Raw genomic sequence first — 25,250 nt, forward strand, 5'->3', positions numbered from 1 at the left:
GCTCTGCGGTGGAAAAATGGCCTATAAAGGTGGTTCTTTTCTTCTTCTTTCTGTTCAATATTCTGTATTAATGTTCAATATTTTCACTGACACTGACAGAGAGACGACAGAGGCTGCAGATTTGCGAGAATTGGGCCAAGAGGATTGCGGGAGTGAAGAGTGTGGATAGAAGGAGAACGGATGAACTGAGGGAGGAGATTAGTGTGCAGATGATTTGATGGGGGAGATTGGTGAAATGTTGGCTGAGATGGGCTAGACATTTGGTGTGGATAGGGGAAGAGAGAATGGCAAAGGGAGCGGATAGGTTGAGGGAACAAGGTAGGAAGAAAAGAGGTAGACTGTGTTTGAGATGGGAGGATTGTGTGAAGAGGGATATCAGTAAGGGTGGAGAGATTTGACTGAGGAGAGAGGGGAGTGGAGGAGTATCGTTGTCAAGGCAGGACAGGAGCTTGGTGCCATCGGACCTCACCCCTTATCAAGGGAAGAGGAGGAGAACAGCATTTTACAGCTTGGTAAAATGGTTGTCTACACATATGTGCTTAATCGTGGTAGTCCAATTGTGGTCAATCATGGTACATTAGATCCTGGGCCATGCCGGGTACCTTTGTGGAAGGATGGAGGGGAAGGGCAAAGGTGGGAGGAGGGAGAGAAAGGGTGGAGGTGGGAGCGGAAGGAGTGGGGTGGGACTTGGGAGATGGAAAGGGAAGGGATTGGAGTAGGGATCCGGCGTTGCTTTGCTAGTATACAGTATATGTATATGTACTACCTCAAACCCATAAAAACACGGGTGCGATATCTGGTTGAATATCACTTACCTGGCCTAAAGATGTTGACAAAGTTGTAGCGTTTGGCACTGTGGTTGAACTTACATGTAATATATCAAGACAAAGCTCTTTGTTTGTGTTGACCTGGTTCATAAAGGTCCTTGTCATCTTGACCTGGTTCACAAAGGTCCTTGTCATCTTGACCTGGTTCACTGCAGTAGGCCTATACATTGTGTAGTAGAGCTGATTATTCATCCACGTGTGGTACTGCAGTTCCAGAATAACTTGCTCCTAATTTGAGACGATGTCAAGGTCGCTTGCTCGTGGTGCAAAATGGAGATTTAAAAAACCCATCCACCAGGAAGAACTTGTGCGTGTGTGTGTACGTGTGTGTCAGCTGAACTTAAATATACTTCTCCTGCTTTGAAACTGTCAGGTTTGCTTACTTATGGTGTTGAACAAAACGCATATTAAAAAAAAAATTGATGCCAGCGAGATTCAAACATAGGACATGCATTTCCCTAGGTGTGCGATTTAACCACGGAGCCATTTGGTGAAACACCATTGAGTGTGAAGACAAAGTATATGGCTGTCCATAAGGGGTGGAATGTGTGTTTTTGCTGGAAAACGTCCCCTAAACGAAGGTTTACAAAAGTTATAATACCGACTGCAAATGACGAACAGGCAAGGGTGCGTTTGCAGTTAAAGAAACGCACGCACGCCGTCGTAGTCGGAGAAGAATCGCGGACAAAGCCGGTCCCTTGACATGTATATCCATATACGCGTTTGCTCCATTATATACATAATCATTCCTTACGGCTTATACCATGAGAATTCATAGCCGGTTTACCATGTTAACAGTTAGGTATCTCTCTATATAAAAGGATTCCAGTTTCCCGTCTGTAACTTTTTATTCTAAAGAGTTTTTGCTGTCATAAAGTAATACAAATGGTACCGTTGGAAAGGTAATAATCCATTTACTTGGAACAAAAAATGGTGTCCGTTAAATCTCAAACTTTCCTGTTTTAAAAGCCCTTGTTTACAGGATTGAGGAAGAAGAAGCGGGACCTCGACCTTCAACGTAGCCATTCCAACGGTGTACATTTTTATTCTACGACAGCAGGACATAATAGGAGCACACAAAAGGAAATATAGTAATACTTCTCGAGGTAATATAAAATAAATATATAAAAGTGCATGGAAGGAGCACAACAAAAAAAATAACAACCACAACCATGGCGATAACTTTCTATAAAAGATCATTTTTGTGTGTTTGACTTCATTTTACATCCTCATTGACACTCATAGGTAGACATACAATATATTTGTGAAGTAGAACATGCGCTCTTCTTTTGATTAAACACAGCGAAGTGATTAATCCCATCAGGGAGGCATGCCTAGTATAATCAATTCTCTGCAGTAGCGGTTTTACCTGTGGGTTGATTGTAGAAGAGTAGACCATCATTACATTGGTGGCATAACACAGGCACCTAGTCATGTGGTATGTTGGGTTTTTATTAATTCAAGAATACTTTGCCGTTCCACAGAAGTCGGCGTATTCTTGTGAGGAACATTCCAGCACACCTACAATGGGAGGTAAGCTCGTTTGAAGTTCTACCACCACTCACCACACATAGCACACTCAAAAGGTTATCATTTACTGCATGACATGATATTTGTCTCAAACTTCATTGTTTAACTTGACTTTTCTCTTTTGATTGCTCACCATATACTATTCACCACATGCATTGTCGTGGTAAATCTGGTGAGTGACAAATGTTTTCATATACATGGACAAGGCTCGTGGTAGAGCGAGCACACAGAGCGGGTCAGGACATAACATAACATAAAAGGAGCAGCAGGAGAAGGGGGAATCGTCAATAGCAGGGCGTAGAGAGAAAATAGATGGAGACGGATAAACAAGGTATGCCCTCTAAACTATTGCTATTGCTATGCTATTTTTTGGTTTGTGACTACCTCTACCAGGTGGTTATGTTTTGTGACGATCAGAGTAAAATGCGACCTGTACGTGATGGCAGACAGACAGACAGACAAATAGACAAACAGAATAATAGAACAGACCAACAAATATACTTGAGAATCTCCGATTTTGCAAGTGGCAGACCAACAGGAGTGAATATGCAACCTCGGTCCACCTTCGGTGGCGGAGGTGAAAACAGTGGAAATCGTCTTAACGACAAACAACTACATCATTTGTGAACGACCAAAACCCACAGACACTTTTCAAATCGCACTACTCTAAAACCCAGAAACTACGTAGACCTTTGCACTTTGGATGACAGAATGGTATGTTTTCACAATTTCATCACAACTTCACTACCAGTCTTGGTGGTGTAATGGTTAGAGTGGACACTATGTCTGGGAGTTCTGCGTGTCAACCTGGCTGAATCATACGAACAACTTCCAAAAATAGCCCCGTGGGGGAATGACGGTTATTTCCGCATGGTTTCGAAGATTAAAAAAAAAATTGACCTTAATTTGAGGTGAAACCCCCCTTTTCAACCTCTTATCGGGGTGGATCAAGATGGGGAGCACAACTCCATGATACCTTAATGTTCTGATATATCGTACCAAATTTGGTCCATATCGGTCATGTAGTTTGTGAGGAAAATATGTTTTGTGAATATGAGGGATTAGGGGACGGAGACTGTGGCCCCCTTTCCAGGCGAGATACGGCCATGAGGAACACACCTTGAGCTTAGAGCATGGCCCCGATGCCTTGTGGCGAGTTTGGTCTGGATCTGTCTGGTGGTTTCTGAGAAGATTTTTGAATGAAATACCAATATTTGGGGCAAACCCCCCTTTTATCCGCTCTATATGGGGTGTTTCAGGATGGGGCAACAACCCCCTGAGACATTGCTGTCCTGATGCATCATACCAAGTTTGGTCCATATCGGTGAGGTAGTTTGTGAGATGTTGGAGTCAAATGCTAATGGTCATACAGATGGACGGACACCAGGACCCACTCTGAGGTTATTTTGAAGAGGTAACCTCAAATGGAACTGCTGCTGCTTACTTGCTTGAAAAAGGATAGAGCCTGGGCAAACGATAAAATCAGTCAAGCTTGCAGATTGCAAGTTTATATTTCTTTGACTTTTTACAAATACAAGCTTTACATTTAAGACCAGAGTTTACACTCTTAACTGGTTGCTAGGCAACACTAACACACAGCGCCTTCCTCAGCGGCACAGATGTATTTGAACCGGGTTGTGTATTTCAGCACCAGAGTGATGCAAAAGCGCAGGGAATAATAAAATTATTGTTTATTTTGATGCTTTGCATCATTGATTTCGGCAATCTCATCTGTATATCGAGTGAGGATTTGTGACCGTACGTCTTTGCAGCTGCTTTCAAGGATCGATCTCTTTTTTTTTTTTTTGGTCTTTCGAGTTATCTTTTGTTATGTCTGGGTTAATTTCCACCTAAATGATGGTGAATACAGGGAAATTATGCATGATTAAAACCTGTTCTGAATGACTGTTACGACCTTCCTACCAATCACTGTACATCGACTGTAAATGACACAAACCCACAGACATATCTCTAATCATACCACCATAAAACCGAGAAACTCCAGCTCACTTTGGCATCGATCATGCCCACGCAAGATCACATGATTTAGACGTGTGGTTTACCCAACAAATAGCATGGCTGGTAATGAGGCCCAAAAGCTTGAGTGACTGAACTTCTTTGAGAGTTTTGTTCAGGAAGTAGATGGGAAGGTTCACCAGAAAGTCTTTTCGGAGAGACAGCATAACATTGTGAGATTTGTCGGGATTGAAAGACATCTTATTATAATGCTAATGGGATTATTTATTGCTTACAAAATTGTTGTGGCCCTGTTGTAATGATACTTTCTCTTTTTGAAGGCACTTGACAGTTTGCTTGCACAATATGGAACGGTGGAGAGTTGTGACCAAGGTAAGTTTGTTCGGTCATGCTTATCTTTCTTGCTAGGTGTCTAGCAATTATTTGTCTTGCTGCACTGCTACTTCTTTAATGGCTTCAAATTATTCTCGCCTTCTTGTGAAGAATTTTGGGAATCATTCTTCGCCCAAGTTTTTCACCAAATGGTAGACAGGCCTGACGCTCAACTGGAGATAACTTTTGCAGGAATTTGTCATCTGTTCACGGTTACGGTGATAACTCACCGACTCTTTGGGAAAGACACTGTGGAATCTCTAGCATCCACCGATTTAAGCTAACTGATGTGATGCGACTGATGTGATGTCATGTGATGTGACCTTCACACCCAATCAAATGACAGCGCACACAGTGATGTGCTTTTTGCCTTGCATGCAAAACATCAGTATGAGTTTATACATAGGTCGGGATTCAAACTTGGGCTAGATAACTCGGAGAGGAGTGTGCGTACCTCTGGGCTATCGTGCCAGCCTGTACATATTATATTATATTATAATTATACTAGCGGGGTCACCCGTGGGAATCCCACGGGCATGGATGTGTGTGACATTTCGACATATTGAGTTAGATGCTGCACATTCATTTTTACAAAATGGTTACTGGCAAGTCATCAGATCCAGAAATGGTGTGATGAACACTTTATTTATTTCACATAATATGTGACCCCTCACTCCTCTCCACCTGACACTCTCCTGTCTCCACCTAGCACTCCTCTCCTCTCCAAACCCTCACATCCCTCTCCTTTCCAAACCCTCACCTCTCCAATCCCTCACACTCCTCTCCTCTCCAATCCCTCACACGCCTCTCCAATCGCGCCTCACACTCCTCTCCAATCGCGCCTCACACTCCTCTCCAATCACGCCTCACACTCCTCTCCAATCGCACCTCACACTCCTCTCCAATCGCGCCTCACACTCCCCTCCAATCACTCCTCTCCAATCGTGCCTCACACTCCTCTCCAATCGTGCCTCACACTCCTCTCCAATCGCGCCTCACACTCCTCTCCAATCGCGCCTCACTCGCCTCTCCAATCGGCTTTCCCCGTCTCGTTTCTCTCGTTTTTCTCCCGTCTCGTTCTTTTTCTTGCTCCAAATCGGCCCATCTCGCCCGTCGGCCCGTCGGAATCGGAAATCGGCCCGTCTTGCTTTCGTGCTTGCGCGTAAATAAATTGTGTTCATGACACCATTTCTGGATCTGATGACTTGCCAGTAACCATTTTGTAAAAATGAATGTGCAGCATCTAACTCAATATGTCGAAATGTCACACACATCCATGCCCGTGGGATTCCCACGGGTGACCCCGCAAGTTTGCATTGACGTTCGTCGATGGACTCGTTCGCCCGTCTCATTCGTTTTCTTGCTACATCCTGTTCAAGTCTGCGTTCTTCATCGATCGTCTCATCCATTTTGGAAATGGAAGTTTCCACGCAGCGCATGAATTGTCACGATCCTCAAGAGGAAGTGTCTCATAATTATCAAATGACAAATGGCAAGTAAATTACATTGTGAAAATTTAATATTTCAAATAGACCTATTTAAAGTGTATGCGCAAATAACTAATAAATAAAAAAACGAAGAAATATGTCTCGGTAATTTCCTGAACTCGGTAATTTCTCGGTAATTTTACTTCCGGCTAAAAATGTTGAGTGAAATAAAAACGAAGAAATATATGTCGTTTTGTGACGACTGGCATCAAAGGTAAACGGTGAATTCACTCGGTTTATTCGGTTCGGCTCGGTTTAAAGAAAAAGCGATAATGTCGAAATGTTGACGTCTGTGTCATGTTGGGCGGTGTATGATACTTGTTGGCTGTTGGGCGGTGATATGGTGTATTTTTAAAAATATATCTCTGCGTTTTCCCGCGTTGCTGACACCGAGTCTAAAACCATGATGGTGAGTTATATTGGAGATAAAGGCGTGAGAGAGACTCAATGGCCTTGAAGTTACAGGCATTTGAGAATTCAAATTCTATAAACATTCATTCTATAAACGGCAACTTTCATCGGATTTTCTTCTCGTTTTTTTTCAACCGAGTCTAAAACTATGTTAGCGACTGTGAAAAATGAAATGATATATCGAATTTAAAATAGATATCGACACATTGCCGTCGGTGTCATGTTGGGCGGTGTATGATACACCATGACGCGATTTTAAAAAATATATCTCTGCATTTTCCCGCGTGTGTGGAATGTTTGTGGAAAATTAAAGATTTCAAATAAACCTATTTAAAGTGTATGCGCACATAACTAATAAAAAAAACGAAGAAATATCTCTCGGTAATTTCCTGAAACATATTTTACTTCCGGCTAATATGTTGAATGAAATAAAAACGAAGAAATATATGTCGGCATCATTGTTGACGTTTTTGTGACGACTATCATCAAACGAAATAGTAATATATCATAACGGAAAAGCAAAAGCGAATTTTTAATATATATCGACACATTGCCGGCGGTGTCATGTTGGGCGGTGTATGATACACCATGACGCGATTTTAAAAAATATATCTCTGCATTTTCCCGCGTGTGTGGATTGTTCTCAATTATTGCTGACACCGAGTCTAAAAGTAAAACCATCGATAAAAATGAAATCATATGGTGAGTTAGATTGGAGATAAAGGCGTGAGAGAGACTCAATGGCCTTGAAGTTACAGGCCTTTGAGAATTCATTTCGTTCTATAAACGGCAACTTTCATTGGATTTTCTTCCCGTTTTTTTTCAACCGAGTCTAAAACTATGTTAGCGACTGTGAAAAATGAAATGATTTATCGAATTTGATTTGAAATAAAACTGGGGGAGAGCAAGACACCACGGGCCTACAAAACAGGACTCAAAGCTATGCGAGTTAATAAAATGGTGGATATTTGTTTATAGCCACTCCCAGAATGGGTGGAGCTATGGGTGGAGCGACTCTGCAAACCGAGTAAGCCACACCCCGGACAGACACCCAACAGATAGACAGACAGACAGACAGACAGAATCATCTACGGCTATTATAATATAGATATATATATATATATATATATATATATATATATAGATACATATATAGATATAGATATATATATATATATATATATATATATATATATATTTATATATATATATATATATATATATATATATATATATATATATATATACACACATTTATATATATATATATATATATATATATATATATATATATATATATATATATATATACACACATTTATATATATATATATTGTTACGGTCCGCGGTTAAGGATGTTGGTTTGCCGAGCGGAGGCACCGCGGCCGAACAGTTTTCCCCGACTAAACCCGATTCCCAAACGTTGGCCGGATCGCGCCACAGCTATTCAATGAGGGAAAAGACAAAGACGACACGGATGTGAAGAAGAGGAAGACAAAGGCAAAAAGGTTTGAAAATACTACTAAATTTATTTACTACTAGGGCATGCCCGTACGTGGGTGCAATGCCCGTACGTGGGTACGTGGGTGCGAGTACGGTGACAATCCCCCCCCCCTCTATTTACATGAAATGGTTTGGTCCATGAAATGTTTTGGTCCATTCGCAACGCCAAAGCGAACGGCGAACGGCTTGCGAGTACAGTGACAATCCCCCCCCCCCTCTATTTACATGAAATGGTTTGGTCCATTCGCAACGCCAAAGCGAACGGCGAACGGCTAAATCGCCATAGCTCGGTAACTACTTGTCCGATTAATTTCAAACCTTGAAAAGGCACATCCTCGGGTCCCCAGCAATATACCTGGCAAGTTTCAAGTATATCGGACCCGTGGTTGTCGAGAAACAGCGGTCACAGACAAACATACAAACATACAAACATACAAACATACAAACATACACACAGAGATTACTGGAATTATAGATAGATGTACAGGCTCAAAATAACCAAGGAGAAGGAAAGATAAGAAAATAATATACAGAAGCTTTTAGAGACACAGTGAAAATCGCTAGCTTATCTAAACAGACTTAATTAATACCCAGGACAGAACAAACGAAGACGACTCACACGGGGAATGATGATAGGAATGGCGGAGGTGGATGGCTTGGCGTTGTATTGTGCAGCACGATCGCCGCGTTTAGCAGCCGCCGTTCCTTCGCGGCCCTGCTCAAAACCGCCGTCCAGGCCCCAAGCGGCTGTTGAGTGTTGTTGCTGCTGTGGCCGCCGCTGCTGCTGCTGCTGTGGACGTCGCGTGCTTTTCCAGGACTACAACAGGCTTGGTGCTTTCTGGGATGTCCTCTCCTTGGATGTTCTCTATGCTCTCTTGGTCCAACAACTCTTTCTCTTTCTTGGTCCGACCACTCCTCACCATCGACAACCCAACGCAACCAACGCAACAACTGACCACCACAATGCAACCCCCGCTCTGACCAAAACCACACAACTCAGCTCTCTTTCCAAAGCTCCTGTCATGGACCTCGACCTCGCAACTTCTTGCGCGCGTGCCTTTATAGCGCCTCCGGCGATTAAGCCGCCGGCTTTTAGGACACGCCCATCGGTGTGCTCACCTCGGCCCTGGTTGGTCGCGCGACCCTCTGGCTCCGCCCTTGATGACGACGGGCGGGCACGCCTTTCTTCCCCAACCCGAGCACATGTTCAATGGCGGCTTTGGGGCGAAAACAACCCACAGCTGTAAGAAACTGGCCAACTGCCCAGTGCAGTTGGCAATGGAGACTTGGAGGGGATGTAATTGGCAGATTGAGGCTTGGCCATGACGAAAGGGGAAATGGAGGTTTGTGGGAATGCGAATGAAAGGAATCTATCTTTTTCACTTGGTGCAATGGAGTGTCATTTTAATGGAAGACAAGGCCTTACCCTAAAACACATAATAAGGATATAAACTACTGAACAGGGATATTATAGTGTCCTTCAATGTATGCTTTATGGAATTAACTACCGGGACGCCCTTTTGACCTTTATACACACTGGAGCAAGGAGGGCTCAGAATAAAGCAATAATAAATAATACACACAATAAAAAAAAACACAATCCTCATTTCCGCAACAATATATATATATATGTATATATATATATATATATATATATATATATATATATATATATATATATATATATATATATATATATATATATATATATATATATATATGTATGTATATATATATATATATATATATATATATAATAATAATAATAATTCATTTATTTTGTATAGCGCTTTTCCAGAAGCCCAAAGGCGCTTTGACAGAGTGGCAAACATAATGCATAACAATACATGAAAACAACAATTGCAAAAAAGACAAGAATCAATAGGGAAATATTTAAAGCAAAAGGAGGGAGAAGGAGAAGAGATAGTCAGGGGTTAAATGCTGTGGGTTGAATGTTGAATGCAGTGTTGAACAGGTGGGTCTTTAGTGATGTTTTGAATGTGGTGAGTGAGGAGGAGTCTCTGATGGTGTGAGGTAGTGAGTTCCAGAGGGTGGGAGCAGCGATGGAGAAGGCCCTGTCCCCCCAGGATCTGAATTTGGTCCGGATGGAGGGGGTCAGGAGGTTGGTACCAGCAGAGCGGAGGTTGCGGGTGGGAGTGTGTCTGGAGAGGAGGTCAGCCAGGTAGGATGGGGCCAGGTTATGGAGGGCTTTGTATGTCAAGAGGAGGATTTTGTACTGGATTCTCTGGGGGATGGGGAGCCAGTGAAGCTTGTAAAGGACGGGGGTGATGTGGTCACGGGTCCGGGAATGGGTGAGTAGACGGGCAGCGGAGTTCTGAATGTATTGGAGTTTATTGGTGAGTTTTGAGGGTGAACCATAGAGGAGGCTATTGCAGTAGTCCAGACGGGAGGTGATGAAGGCGTGGATGAGGGTTTCTGCAGCCGTGGAGGAGAGGGATGAGCGGAGACGGGCAATGTTTTTCAGGTGAAAGAAGGCTGACTTTGTGATCTGTTTAGTGTATTTGTCGAAGGAAAGGGTTTGGTCAAAGATGACGCCAAGATTCCGGATGTGAGGGGAGGTGGATACTGGGATACCGTCGATGTTGAGGGCAAAGTTATGGGTGGATTTTGTGAGCGTTTTTGGGCCAATGATGATTATTTCAGATTTATCACAGTTAAGCTTGAGGAAGTTGATTTGAAGCCAGGATTTTATTTCAGTGATGCAGTTTGTCAGGATAGAGTGGGTGTCGGTGGAGACCGACTTCGTGGAGATGAAAAGCTGGATGTCATCGGCGAAGCAGTGGAATTGGAGACCATGACGGCGGATTAAGTGACCGAGCGGGGACAGGTAAAGGATGAAGAGGAGGGGGCCAAGAACTGAACCTTGGGGGACACCTTGGGGGAGGGGAGCAGTGGGGGATTTGCAGTTATTGATGGAGATGAACTGGCATCTGTCAGAGAGGTATGATTTAATCCAAGAGAGGGCAGTGCCGGTAACCGGTATATATATATGTATGTATATATATATATATATATATATATATATATATATATATATATATATATATATATATATATATATATATATATATATATATATATATATATATACAGACTTGGCATTTAATATGGAATTTTTTTTTTTTCCTTGACGGGTTTACTTTCTGAACTCAGTATATCAATCTGGTGAGTTTATTTTACGCTTCGGTGATTTCTTTGTCAAAAGAACCATGTCACTGATTGTCTTTCGCAGAAAGAAGTCAATAACAGGATAATATCACAGGTGGCGTGACAAAATGTAAGGACAGGTACATTTGACGATTGGCTTCAGAATCGGGTATATAAGGGTTGTTGGTTCTGTATTAGTGGAAAACAACTGCTGCACGTCTACAAAAGTTATTGCCGCTTCCTCTGGAGATGGTCCGTTAACTTGACAATGCTGTTTGTCATGGAGTGGTGGCTTTACGAAATTCTGGCATGAAACAGCGTGCTATTGCTTGGCAGTATGGCATCACTCAAGGTCAGGTGTCAAAGATCCTGAAACAAAATGCTCAGAGGGGTGTCCCTACTCCAATACCGAGGCCAGGACGTCCCCGCAGAATCACAAGGAGAGATGATCGCCAGCTGCACCGGTTAGTCTGCAATGGCCGTACCAAGTCAGCTAATCGGCTTAGGGCTGAGTGGCAGCAACTGACAAATGTGCCTGTGTCCAGAAGGCTAGTCAACCAACGACTGGTTCAAGCAGGCTATCGTGCCAGGCATCCCCTGAGAAAGCCACGCCTGACCAGACAACACAGCCAGCGCCGATTGCAATGGGCCAGAGAGCACCGTCAATGGCATCCAGGACACTGGAATCATGTGACCTTCAGTGACGAGTCTAGATTTCTGGTCTATCATCAAGATGGCCGCGTCCGAGTATGCAGACAAGTGCATTAAGCCTACAACGAAGATTGTATAGTGCCAAGAGTCGAAGCTGGAGGTGGTGGGGTGACCGTTTGGGCTGCTTTTCATGCAGGGGGCAAAACTGACCTGGTTGTTCTGAATGGAAACTTGAACCAGTTCAAGTACAGGGCCATTCTGGAAGAAACCCTGCTTCCATTTGCTCGTGCAGCCTTTCGAGGAAACTTTGTCTTCCAAGATGACAATGCATGGCCTCATCGTGCTCGCATGATCCAACACTTTCTTGTTGACCGTGGTGTCGAGCATATGGAGTGGCCTGCCATGTCCCCGGATATGAATCCGATAGAGAACTTGTGGGCAGAATTAACGCGTCAAATCGACAACTTGGTCCAGCAGCCCACCACTGTGCGCGAATTGCAGCAGGCTATTGTCACTGCATGGCAAGCGATTCCTGTCCAAACCTTGGCAAATCTCGTGAACAGCATGCCTCGACGTGTACGTGCTCTCCTGAATGCTCGTGGGGGTTAACGCTGTACTGAACTGTAATTTTACTGTCCGTAATCCCAGTCATGATTTAACTTTTGTTTTTGTTGAAAAAAAATTTGGCTCATGTGTAAAATAAAGAGATACTTCTGGAAAACGTACAGAAGTTTAACACAGTACTGTCCGTGAATTGAGTTCGATATCAGTTTATATCACTTTCAAGGATCAATTTATTTGCTTCGAAATGTCAAATGTGGTTTTTGTTTCTTTTAAAGGTCACATTAACAAAATATAGAATAATTTCAACATAATTCCAATTAACTTTTGGTTCTAAGTCATCTTGAAAAGTAAGTTCACCCCCACAAAAAAAGATTCCATATTAAATGCCAAGTCTGTATATACATTTATATATATATATACATATATATATATATATATATATATATATATATATATATATATATATATATATATATATATATATATATACACACACATAACACATAACACACAACACATAAAACATACAAATCCACTGCACTCCATAAGTATTGGAACAGTTAAGTCTAATTTGTTATTATTGCTACTTGCAACGGTACCCGCCCTACGGGCGGGGCTTCAATTGGGAGGCCCAGATGAAAAGGGAAAATGTCAGAAATTGAAGGCTTTTTTATTTTAAACGATTTATATAAACATCTGTTGAATCATATCACACGCAAATCATCAAAATCTAAACAGTACATGGCGCCAATTTTGAAAAAAGATTGAATTCTGCAAAACGGAAGCTGCCGCCACACGTCTTTTTCAGTCGCACGTTTATGTGTGAAGAGTGCGCGCTGAATCAGTAAAACAGAAACGGCCGCTACCCTGTTTCTCAGTCACTTTGCACATGCTGCCGTGTTACTTCGGAGCCGCACGTTTATATAGGAAGAGTTCGTTAGGAGTCGATCTACTCTCTCCTGGTACGTTGAATTTCAACAAAAGTCACATCACTGTTCATATCGGTAAATATTATTCCATCGTGTTTGGAAAAATTGGAAAAACAATAGAGCCTATTTTACTCCTAGGGGTCCTAGGATTACCCACCCAAAATATCGTTGCGATCGGTTCTGCCGTTTTTGCGGTACCTTCGAACGGACAGACAGACAGACAGACGGACGGACATTTGGTGAATTATAGTCAGATAAATGCAAGAAATTTGGATTTCATATCAAAAGATAAATACGAGGCAATACTACAAGACTACACAAGTGGAGTGTTTCCACCACCAGCACAAGTCTTCCCTGAAAGTGCATGACAACTCCACGCACTTGACGGACGTCGTACTAATGGTCATGCTTGGTCCGCAAGCTGCTCTGAAAGACGACCTTGGCTGCTCCACTGTGGAGCTAGTTAGTGTATGGTGCAACGCTTCTTCTCCTAGTAGAATTCCTCTCAGTGTCTGACACCATGCCTGATGCCAGCCACTGTGCCAACCAACTGTGTACAGCCATGCAGGGCCTCCATGGGAGACCAACACGTATGCCTTTGTCACGCCGGGTTTTTATTCCCCAGGAAATTTATGCGGCTTGACGCTGTCCGGAAACCCTTGCAGCCACCATATGACGGACCTTTACAAAGTTTTACAATGCTCCAAGAAGACCTTCATACTCGATATTAACGGTGGTCATGAGACGGTCTCCATAGATCACTTGAAGCCAGCTTTTCTTGATGCAGCACCAGAGCTGACCCTCCCCCTGACCCGTGGGTCGACACCTACTACAACGGTAGTCTTACCGTATTCTTGGTGGACTCGCTCTGGGCACCATATACACTTCCCGGCACAATATTATGAGAGTTCATTTTGCTGTCACCATTTCTCTTGGCTGGGACTTTGACCAGGTTTTTTTTTACATGGACAGTCATGTGGTGACGTCAGGAAGGGCATCCGGCCATAAAAACTGCCTCAAACAGGGAACCATGATTGTCATGGGGCCCGCAAGGCCAACCCCTGCTGTAGCGGGGAAAATGGCCTTAAAACGATCATTCATTCATTCATACAGTCAACTTCTATTCTTTGGTTTGTTCCTTTCGTTCGATTAACGCACTCGGAGGGGGAGTACTGTAGCGGCATCATTTTGCCTTCATGTGGTGATATGTTAATATGCTTGATCTCGGGTTTTCGGTACCGGGTGCAAACCGAAGTGGTGTGAAGGGTTTGGTTGGTCATGTTGGTTAATACAGATTGGCACGGATTCCGAATGCCTCTGGCGTCTTATCCTTACACGCTAAACTCTCTGCGCTGTGCTTGGTGAAAGGGCTGCTCATGGTGCGCTGTTGGTGGTTCGTGGTTCTATAAAGTCCAGAGAGAGGAGCGACATGGATAAGCTGCCACAGACTGCAGCGTGCCGGCCCGGTCGGCAACAAGGCCGTGTATGAGCAGGGGCCCACTCGTACCACAGATTTGCTTTTGTCAGTCTTGCCCACCCATGAGTGCATGCAAAAAGGATATTCGTTTAAGCCAACGTTACTCCGTTGGCTCACTGTTTTATTTAGGTATATGTTGTTCTTCTTCCTCCTCCACCAGCCCCCACCATTCTCTTGTCAATAAATAAATAAATATTTTGATGAAATATTGTGTGATTATCTGAAGAGGGTTCTATAGCGTGTAGAGAAATAGCATAATAACGCGTTGGACAGGCAAGTTGTTTTCGCACATAACGTGGCCCATCAGCGGATCACCAAGAAGCTTGCTCGGCAATTCATATCGGCGGTTTCACCATGGTCTTGTTCTTTTTGTGGCAAATTCACCTTGTTGATGTGGAGACCTTCCCTACCAGCATGTGTCGTGACCATCGCTGAGGATGTGTGACGATAGCAATATATATATATATATATATATATATATATATATATATATATATATAATATTATATATATATATATATATATATATATATATATATGTATATAGAGTATATGTATTTATTTTTGCCTCAGTGTGTTTTCACATTTTAAAAAACATTTGTACAAACTCTGACCTTTCCACAGTAACCACCGAGGCAGAGACAGCTGCAGTAAACGTGTTGTACACCACAAAGGAACATGCGAAGCTGTGAGTATTGCCGACATTCCATGGGTAGAAACAAACAAAGCAACCATTTCGCTTTTTCTTTCCTTTACATGTGACAAGAATCGTTGATGAGTGGGTTTTGCTGTCATATGAAGGGTGATGTAGCCCCTCGTAAAGAATCCAGGTACCAACAGAGGGGCATCCCTCCTTACAGTTAACAAAGGCAACAATCCCAAAGGAGAAGTATGCAAGCAAGGATTTAAACTTTAAAGCTTGGTCCTGGACACGTGTCTCGTCCTTATGACCTTTTCCACAAAACAAGTTCTGCTTAAAAGACAAGTTCTGTGTTTCAGAGAGAGAGACCTTTATAGGACATATGCCCTACCACCCATAAAGATAGTTAAGAGAGGAAAAATGGTATGGATTGCCAAAAGTACCAACTATTTATTTTGTTTCCATGGAGGGAATGTGGAAGCGGAAGGGGGATGATAAATGAAGAAAACCAAAGTGGAGAGGAAGGGTGAGCATCGCCATGCAGGCAAAACAGAATAAAGTGAGGGTGAGAGAGTTGGTTATGAGGGCAAAAGAGAAGACGTATTGGTGAGAGGGGGTAATGGATCAAAGAACTCCACCATTTTAGTTCACCTGGAACAAAAATTGTTCAGGTGAGGGTATTAACATTGTGCGGTGTCTGTGAGTGAGTCAGTGAGTCAGGCTGTATGTAAACACTCAGAATTTATTCTCCGAATCTACACACACAATTTTGATGAAACTTTACCACAACGTTCATCACCCGTGATGGACTAACGTTTGTTCACGGCATTAAAAAAAAATCGGCGTCTGAGGAGGTGTAAGGTTGGTCTTCACATGCCCCCACACCCCCCCCCCCCCCACCCTCCCTCAAACAGGTACTTACTTCCTTGCTCGTACCTCTCTCACCGTGTCTGGTCCTTTGTGGTCATTACACCGCCACGTTTATTGTGGCGGGCACTAGCACACCCACCAAACTCAACAAATCCCACACCATCGGTATCTCTCCACAAGCCCGAAAAGCCAGGTGGATGCCCATAGGGCACCGCAGGATACCCTTTTAAATAAATAAAATAAAATAACGAGATGTGAGGAAGAGGGCCGAGGGGGTACAATATCCATAGGACACATGGCTTCTACTCGATACCCGTTGCGAACCGGCCCACGTGTGCACATCTATAAAGTATGTATGCAGATGTGAGTATTTTTCATAAACACAAATACACAAGGGGAGAGTCATCACTCCTTCTTATGCACGTTTCAATATTTTATAATTAAATGGTGCCATTAAATTACTTTTTCATATGCACAATCACCAAATAAGATTTTAACAGGCTTTCTTACGATTATAGAATCTGATTTTTATCAGTTTCATTCACAAACTATAGCAATTTGTCTTCATTTTTGGGCACAATTCTCGCCTGGGAGAATACCATCTCATTTACATTAATGGAGAATACCATCCCCCCCCCCACCCTCCACCAGGGCATTGGAGAAGCTCAATGGGCAACAGATGGAAGCCGGCACACTTCGGGCTTCTTACCTCCCAGATGATACAGCCGGGCCACCGTTCGGTCAAAACCGCCGTGCATCGGGTCCAAGGGGATCGTATGGGAGCGGAGGAGCAACGGCCGGAGGTTCAGGCGTGGGACTCAGTAACTCGAGTGGTGTACGAGGACGACCTGTGAACGACCTGCCTCTCCGAATGCTTGTTCCAACGCAGTTCGTTGGAGCAATTATTGGCAAAGAGGGCGCAGCCATCAAACGCATTACACAGCAAACACAATCCAAGTGGGTATCATCGCTTGAGAAGATTAAATATACATGACAAGTTAAACAGCAATACATTATTCTGAAATAGATGAATATTATGACAATTCTAATGATGATATCTAACCCAAACTGCTCCCAACTCTCCATACCCTTTCACCCACTATCCTGCACATTCAATTCACGTACAGGATTGATATCCACCGCAAGGAAAACACAGGGACATCGGAAAAACCCATCACGATCCAAGCAAATCCCGAGGGATGCAGCTCGGCCTGTCATCTCATCCTGGAATTGATGGAAAAGGAGGCACATGATACGAAATCGTGAGTTATATCCCATGCCAAATGGGATCACCGATTCTTTAATTTCTCAATTGTTAGAAGCAGAAATCTGATTGGATGGTTCCATGCATACATTGTTGTTAAGTACATAAATTATTACAACTTCCACAGGACATTGTCAATCAGGAATAGTTTAACGAAGCAATAGGTTTCTGCAAAACAAAACCGACAATTTTGAAGTATAATCTCGGATATGTTTATGCACTTGAACCACGGCCTATTCTGTTACATTTATTTATTATGCAACAACATTTCTAGCTTGGCTTACTTAATGAAGCAACGCCATTATGGGAGCTTCTCACAGGCAGCACGGTCTCTATGCAGAGGCACAGCAGGTAACAACAAATTAACAAATACAAGTAATTAACCGTATAACCGAACGATCTTACTTTCAGGTAATTGCATTTCCTCCCCTCCTCCTTTTCCTCTTTTCGTCTTCGTTCATTCCCTTGCTTGATGTATCCAATTGTGACCCACTATAGTCAGCCAGCCAACACAGGCTATTGTGTCGTTTGATGGCATCTCTTTGTTACAAACAAACTAACTAGCCAGGCACGTTCTATGGGTCCTATGTAACATCACCAGGGTGGATGTCAGTTTGGCTTTGGCCGTTAAAGTGTCAAAAATCGAAAAAACAATATGGCGGCCAAAACTACCATTAAATCATCTTTTTGGCATTAGTTTTTTTCAATTCAACACTCTACTGTGAGTATAAAATTGTTTTTTTTGTGAGCCTAAAGGAAAGAATATAATTCTCAAAAGCAAGGGCATTGGAAAAAATGTTTTTGTATAAATATTTTGCACTTGTGTTGTTGTAGATCTCCAAAAGAAACCCCTCCCCTGTGATTGTATGTTAATCCTGCAGGATGGGGGAAACAGCAAAAATATAGGAGCTTAACATTTCTGCTGATTAGATTACTTATTGGGGTAATTTAGATCATTTGCACATTGCTAGAAGAATTTGTGAAATCCAAAATGTTTATATTCCGAACGGTTATTGTTTGATATATTTGCGTCAGTCTTGTAAATAAATATACAACATTTGTTTAGAACACGTTTTAATTAAATGACTTCACCAGTTTTTTTTTTTGTCTTTCCACAGGTTAAAATCTGCTCTATGAGGATCGATGAAACATGGAACCCGTAGCAGTTTTAAAGCGCAAACGGAAGGCTCCCGTTTCATCAGGAAATTCGTGTCTATTCTGTGAGAAAAAGTCGCGAAAAGGAGAGACCAAACTACGACAGAGTACAGAGCAGGGAAAGACGCGAATTCGAGAGGTTGTTAATGAACTGGTCGGCTTAAAAGACGTGGACTTGCCAGAATCAGAAATAGTGCAAAGGTTGGCTGATCTGAATGACAACGATTGGTCTGACCGTACATTTGTTTGGCATAAATCCTGCTGTGGCAGTTTTAGTACTGAAACTAAACTGGAACGACTACGCCAGAAATCAAATACAGGCACCATCAATCCCATGGAAACACCCGGAGAAGTGTGTGAGGGACAATCGCGCCAATCCAGATCTTCCATGTCGTCCATGAACTGGGAATGGTGTATATTTTGCCAAGTTGATGAGAGAAAAGAAGATATACGGAATATATCTACCATGAGCATGTCTCAGAAGGTATTCAACATGGCCGTCAATGATGTCACCATGCGCATTAGGTTAGCGGGTGTTGTAGGAGACCTATGTGCTGCCGAAGGCAAGTATCATCTGAACTGTTGGATAAACCTTCAGCGAGCTGTTGAAAAAATGAAACGGAGCCAATCAGGAACCAGCGATGTTAATGACATACACTTAGATGAGATCTGCTTGGATATTATACAGGGACTATCAAGTGGGCATGTGTACGACATGTCTCATGTGTGGCATCGGTATGAAGACCTTTGTTCTGTGAGTGGACACCACATTCCTGACAAGTATGCATCAAGAAGGCAGAGTTTCTATGATGATCTATGATCGTGGGAAGCATTTAACGAAGCTTGTAGCGACATAGATCTGCCAGTTACGACCGTGGGTATGATGCCAATCCTTCTTGCTCCTGCTGATGACAACAATACAGTGACAACAGTTCTCAATCGCTTTTGTGAAATGACAAAGCGTCTTGGCCAGAAAGCACGTGGTCATTACTGGAGACCAACCATTGTACAGCAGAACCAAGGAACTGATATAGTCCAACCCGTTGATGTACGGCAATGTCATTGTAATGATGGGCGACTTGCACATTCTATTCAACTTCCTGAAGGCAATTGGGCAACATCTTGAAAACAGTGGTCTCGAAGACATCTGGATTGAAGCTGGAATCTTGGCACAAAATTCAACTAATGCTGTCCTTGAAGGGAAAGCCTACTATCGAGCTGTGAGAAGTCATCAGCTAGCATACGAAGCTCTCTGTCGCATCAAGTGGACAGCATTCCGCAAGTGGGTGGATGGAGAATGTTTGCCAGAGGTGGATGGGATCGTGCGAGAACTACACCGTCTGTTTTCCAAGAAGATCCCTGGTTTCGACGAAGACATCTGTGTGTCTGTACAGCATCTCGTAGAAGCCCTGGAAACTACCCAGATTCAGGAACAGTGGACACAGTTTGACACCTTGTTCAAAGAAGATCCAAACTACTCTTACTGGAGCACATACATGGAACTCGTAGATATTCTCAGAGCCCTCAGAGAGGGGAACTGGAAGTTGTATCTCCAAGCACTTGGGAAGATGTTACCATGGTGAAGTGTCTATGACCATACCAATTACGCCAGGTGGGCCCGTGTGTATTATGCAGAGATGCTGGCTTTGGAAACCACCGCCACGGACGTGTTCAGTGAATTCATGGCAGGAAACTTTGTGGCCAAGAAAACGAAGTCCAGATTCAACCAAGTGCCAGTTGACCAGGCGACCGAATGGATCAACAAATTGTGTAAGCTGTCAAACGGGATCATAGGAATCACCAAGACCGATTCGGCGCGTGATGGATTTGGTGTCACTTGGGGGGAGAGGTCTGTCATATCAGATGCTACCAAGGCGCTTCTCTGCTTAGATGATGATGAGTTCATATCAACCCAAAAAGATGGTCTCCCATCGAGAGTTCGAAGGGATGAAGCGGAGGTGAAAAGCTTAGTAGAGCAGTTCATGTGTTTGGTGTTTTCTCTGTTTGTGAGGAAAAGGTGGACAGTGCCGATGAACTGAACCAGAGAAAGCTAGTAGCCTTAACCACAAAAGATGTTGCCACAGATGAAATCCAGGCAGATATTCTGAGTGCGAAGTCGCGAGGAATGGATCGTGTTCTTCAAGACGTTAAAAGTCGCTTAGTAGAGAAAAGTGAGCCCTTCTTCAATCCGATGAAAAAGCAAAACTCAAAAACATTTGCAAATCTCTATAAGTTTGAGATAGTTACAAGCTCAAGTGAAAAGAAAGTCATTAAAGCAGACAGGCGACTTATGCAAAGACTCGTCAACGCGCACTAGTGCAGCCGAGTTGTGGACATGTCAATTATTCTGAAACACGAACTCGCAGTTGTTCCCCTGTCCCTGGCAAAGACTGATGGAATGATGAATTCCACTACCAAATCAGATCTACTTGGCATTCTGAGTACGGATGTACCTGTACAAGCTTCTCCCACGTTCCCTGGTCTGGCCGACCCGATGAAAGGTGCATGCGTACTGATTGATGGGCACGCTCTTATTTAGAGTTTAGGAAAACCTGTTGGTTGTAAATGCTTTGGAGATTATGCAAACACCTTCACCCATGCTGTAGTTGTTCACTTCGGTCGGGGTGCCACACGGGTAGATGTCATCTTTGACAGATATCTTGGCTCCATGTCAATCAAAGGCCAGACGAGAGTGAAACGAGGCCAAAAGGCAAGGAGGCCTATTCGGAAGATAATCAGTGACGGCAAGGTTCCACTTCCGCAAGTTTGGGCTCAGTTCGTATCCCTGGGGGAAAACAAAGCTGATCTTGCTTCATTCCTTTCAGATGACCTGATGAGCCATCATGCTGAAGTTGCTGACGCTTGCGAGTTGATAGTCGGTGGAGGATTCACCACTCTCGAGAAAGCCTCATCAACAAGTAGAGGTATTCTGACCAGTTTGAGCTGTGATCATGAAGAAGTGGATACCCGCATTATTCTCCATGGGATAGAAGCTACCAAATCCGGATCTGAGAGAGTCATTGTTCATTGCAGAGACACTGATGTCTTCCTTCTTCTGCTGTATTTCTTCCAACAAACCCTTGTTTGGATGATTTGTGGGACCTCTCGTGATAGACGATGTTACCCGGTTCACGAAGTCTCGCAAAAGCTGTCAAAACCTGTCAAGGATAATCTGTTGGGGTTTCAAGCTCTGACTGGATCAGACACAACTTCATCATTTACAGGATGTGGCAAGAAGACGTGTTGGAAAGTCTTTGTAGAATATCCACATCTTCTCTGTGGAGTTGGTCGCGATGGACCATTGGCAGAAGTTGAAGAGTTTGTGTGTCGCCTATACTCGGCCCCAGATCCCAAAGGTGGTGTCAACCAGGCTAGATTTGATCTGTTCCGAAAAGGAAAGAAACAAATTGAAAATCTTCCAACCACAGAAAATGCTCTCAAGTCACACTTGGCAAGAGCAAACTACCAGGCGAAAGTGTGGTTGGCTGCTGGACAGTGTGACAATCGAAATGTAGTAGGCTTGCCGGCATCTTCCGGTGGATGGTGAGAAACTGAAGGGTGTCTGGATTACTCTTCCAGCAGTACCAGTGGCATGTATTGAGTTGATGACTTGTGGTTGCAAAACAAAGTGCAGGACCGCTGCATGCAAATGCCACAATTCGAGGCAGATGTGAGTAGTGTAATAATGTTGCTTCTGGGACACCTCCGTTTAACATGTGAAATCCCTATCTAATGTCATTTACCCCCTTGTCTTTTTCAAAAATCATAAACACCTCTATTTCTCCCACCCTCATCTTTATGAACCTTTTGTCTGTAGTACCTATCCTTAATGTTGTTCATTAGACCACTCAAACACTACAAATATTTGTTTTCTCTTATAGACCTATCATCCTTCTTCTACATATCATCTGGCAGATTAATCTTTGACCCACTCAAACATTGACCCATTCACTTCCATATTAATTCTTTCCCTCCCTCATTGCCCCTAAACACCTATATTTCTCTCACCCTGTTCTTTACGAACCTTCTAACCTTTTGACATGTTATCCTTATTCATTAGACCACTTAAACACCTGTGATCCTTCTGACCTCATGGACCTTTTAACCTTTTACTCTTAATATCATCTGGTGAATATAACCCACTCAAACAACGACCCTACAAATATTTGTTTATGCGTGGGAAATAATTTAATTCTCCTACAACTCTCTTCACCATCTAATATATTAACAAAAAATATGTTTGAGTTTGGTTCTTTATTAAGATATTTTAACTGAGCTAAGATAAAATGGTAAACCTCCCTCAATGTTCTTGCTTGAGCGCCTCCAGTGCCACATACCATTTTTAAATTAAAGTATATATTTTCCTGACAACCATCAAAGTTTTCCGTCCACTCAAAAATATTTCCATCTTTTTTACCCAATTCACCGGTATTTAAATTAATTCTCTTATTTGTTTTGTGAACTTTTTTACCAGTTGCCTTTTCAATTATACCTATTTGATATTTTTCACATTCATTATGTTTTCCATTTATATACCAAGGTTGATTACACCTCCACTCTTTAGTCTGGTTGATACTTGGTTCTATCATTTATATAATAGTAAAAAAGGCGGCGGTAGCCCGTTAAAATCCCCAACCCCCCCCTTTTTAACTTATCACTTATATATATCTTATCACTTATATATATCTTATCACTTATGTATATCTTATCACTTATATATATATCTTATCACTTATATATATATCTTATCACTTATATACTTATATAACCATAAGGGAGACTATCAATTCCATTTTCTAAAATAAACCTCTTATCATCAAAAGCCCCCAATGCTTTCTTATTTATCTCTTCTGAATATAATTGATGTTTATAACTTCTTATTCCATTAATCTTTCTAAACTCTTCTTTCTTTGTTGTTAAACAGTTATAATAATCCTTAAAGTTTATTGTTTCTTTAATAACATTTTTCTTTACACCTTTTAACTTCTTATCAGTCTTTTCAACGTTATTCACAATGTATTTATAAGCATAAGCCTTTGACCTCAATCCCACAAATTCACTCATAACATTTCCTCCTAATTCATCCTCCTTGAACTTTCCAATCACCTTTTTATTTTTAGAAGAGAACAACTCACTCTCTGGACTGTAATTACTCGTGTCATAGATATTAATGTCTCTTTTCATGTCTGAATAAACATCGTTGGTATTAATTTTCAAAATAAAACTATCTGTATCCATATAAAGTAGATTAACATCATTTTGATATTTCTTCCTCAAGTTATTATAAAAGTAATCATACATTAATGACTTTGATAAATCAAGAATTGTTGTTCCAATATAAATAGGTTTGTTCATTTCAATACTCTCTTTAATCAAATGGATCGCACAAAAGTTCTCAGTAAAGACCTCAGCTCGAGTAAAACTCGGTCTATTAATTAATTTTGATGCTTGTTCCCAAGATGTTGATAGTCTGATATTTTGTCTTTTCCTCACATTCTCCATAGTCTTACCAAAGACCGCATTATTCATCAATTTATAAAAGTCTTTCTCAAAATCTGTTTTTGACTCTGTTCTTCTTTGTGTATTAAAATCAATGTACCCCTTTAACCAATGACTTTGATTGAACTTTAGAACCCTATGGATCTTCTCTACTCTTAGACCTTTTGATAAATATTGTCGCAAATTTCTTTGGTGTAGAACATAATTTTTCTTGTTATATAATGTAGTAAGTAATTTTTCTGTTGATTCACCTATATCAAACGATCGTTGATAATCACTCAACCATTCTTTCTTTGGACTTGCTTTCTCACAAGCAAATGGGAGATCTTTGTGTAGGTTATGGAGTTCCTCTGGATATTTTAAATCAATTTCAAAATAATAACCAACTTTTTCTTCATCCAATTCTTTTTGTGTAGAGATACATACATCTTGTAAAACGTTTTTGTAGTCTTTTTCCTTTACCCATCTAAGTTTTCCATAAGGAAGAGCCTGAGACATTGCCCAGCCATACAGGTTGTTCGCGTCATAGTACATCAAGTAAGAACTCTCTTTCGTTGGATCATAATTTGGAAGATATTTGTTATTTGCTTTTGCGTATCTACTCGAGCAGACTTGTGAAATTCCACCTCTTTTTGCCTTTTCAATCATCAAAAGCATATCAACATCGGTTATCAAATCCAAATCTTGTTTTGTCATTTTCAACATCGCACTCCAGGCCAATCCAGGTGCTGTGTAGTAGTGAGCAGGATCCAATCCATATCCAGTGCGACAAACAGATCTAAAGGCTTCAAATACATCGGCCAATAAAAGCACATCAGTTTTGAGATACAAATCGTGATACTCGCCAAGATTCTTGATGTTATATTTTTCCCAAACATTTTGTGCGTGTACATAATCTTTATCAGATATATGACTATTATTTAATT

The 25,250-nt window shown here is 42.0% G+C and overlaps 1 protein-coding gene across 1 annotated transcript in view; it reads left to right on the forward strand.

Annotated features, from left to right (window-relative positions):
- Positions 1-25,250, forward strand: part of LOC137437392 (insulin-like growth factor 2 mRNA-binding protein 3-A) — a 180,640-nt gene that overhangs the window by 106,437 nt on the left and 48,953 nt on the right. The window contains exons 3-7 of the mRNA XM_068131709.2: positions 2,312-2,360; positions 4,655-4,706; positions 15,521-15,584; positions 17,058-17,363; positions 17,534-17,668. Of these exons, the coding sequence (XP_067987810.1) occupies positions 2,312-2,360; positions 4,655-4,706; positions 15,521-15,584; positions 17,058-17,363; positions 17,534-17,668 (606 nt within the window). The remainder of the gene's footprint in view (positions 1-2,311; positions 2,361-4,654; positions 4,707-15,520; positions 15,585-17,057; positions 17,364-17,533; positions 17,669-25,250) is intronic.

The sequence above is a fragment of the Myxine glutinosa genome, chromosome 12 (genome assembly GCF_964187855.1).
Source record: "Myxine glutinosa chromosome 12, kmMyxGlut1.1, whole genome shotgun sequence".
Lineage (NCBI taxonomy): Eukaryota > Metazoa > Chordata > Myxini > Myxiniformes > Myxinidae > Myxine > Myxine glutinosa.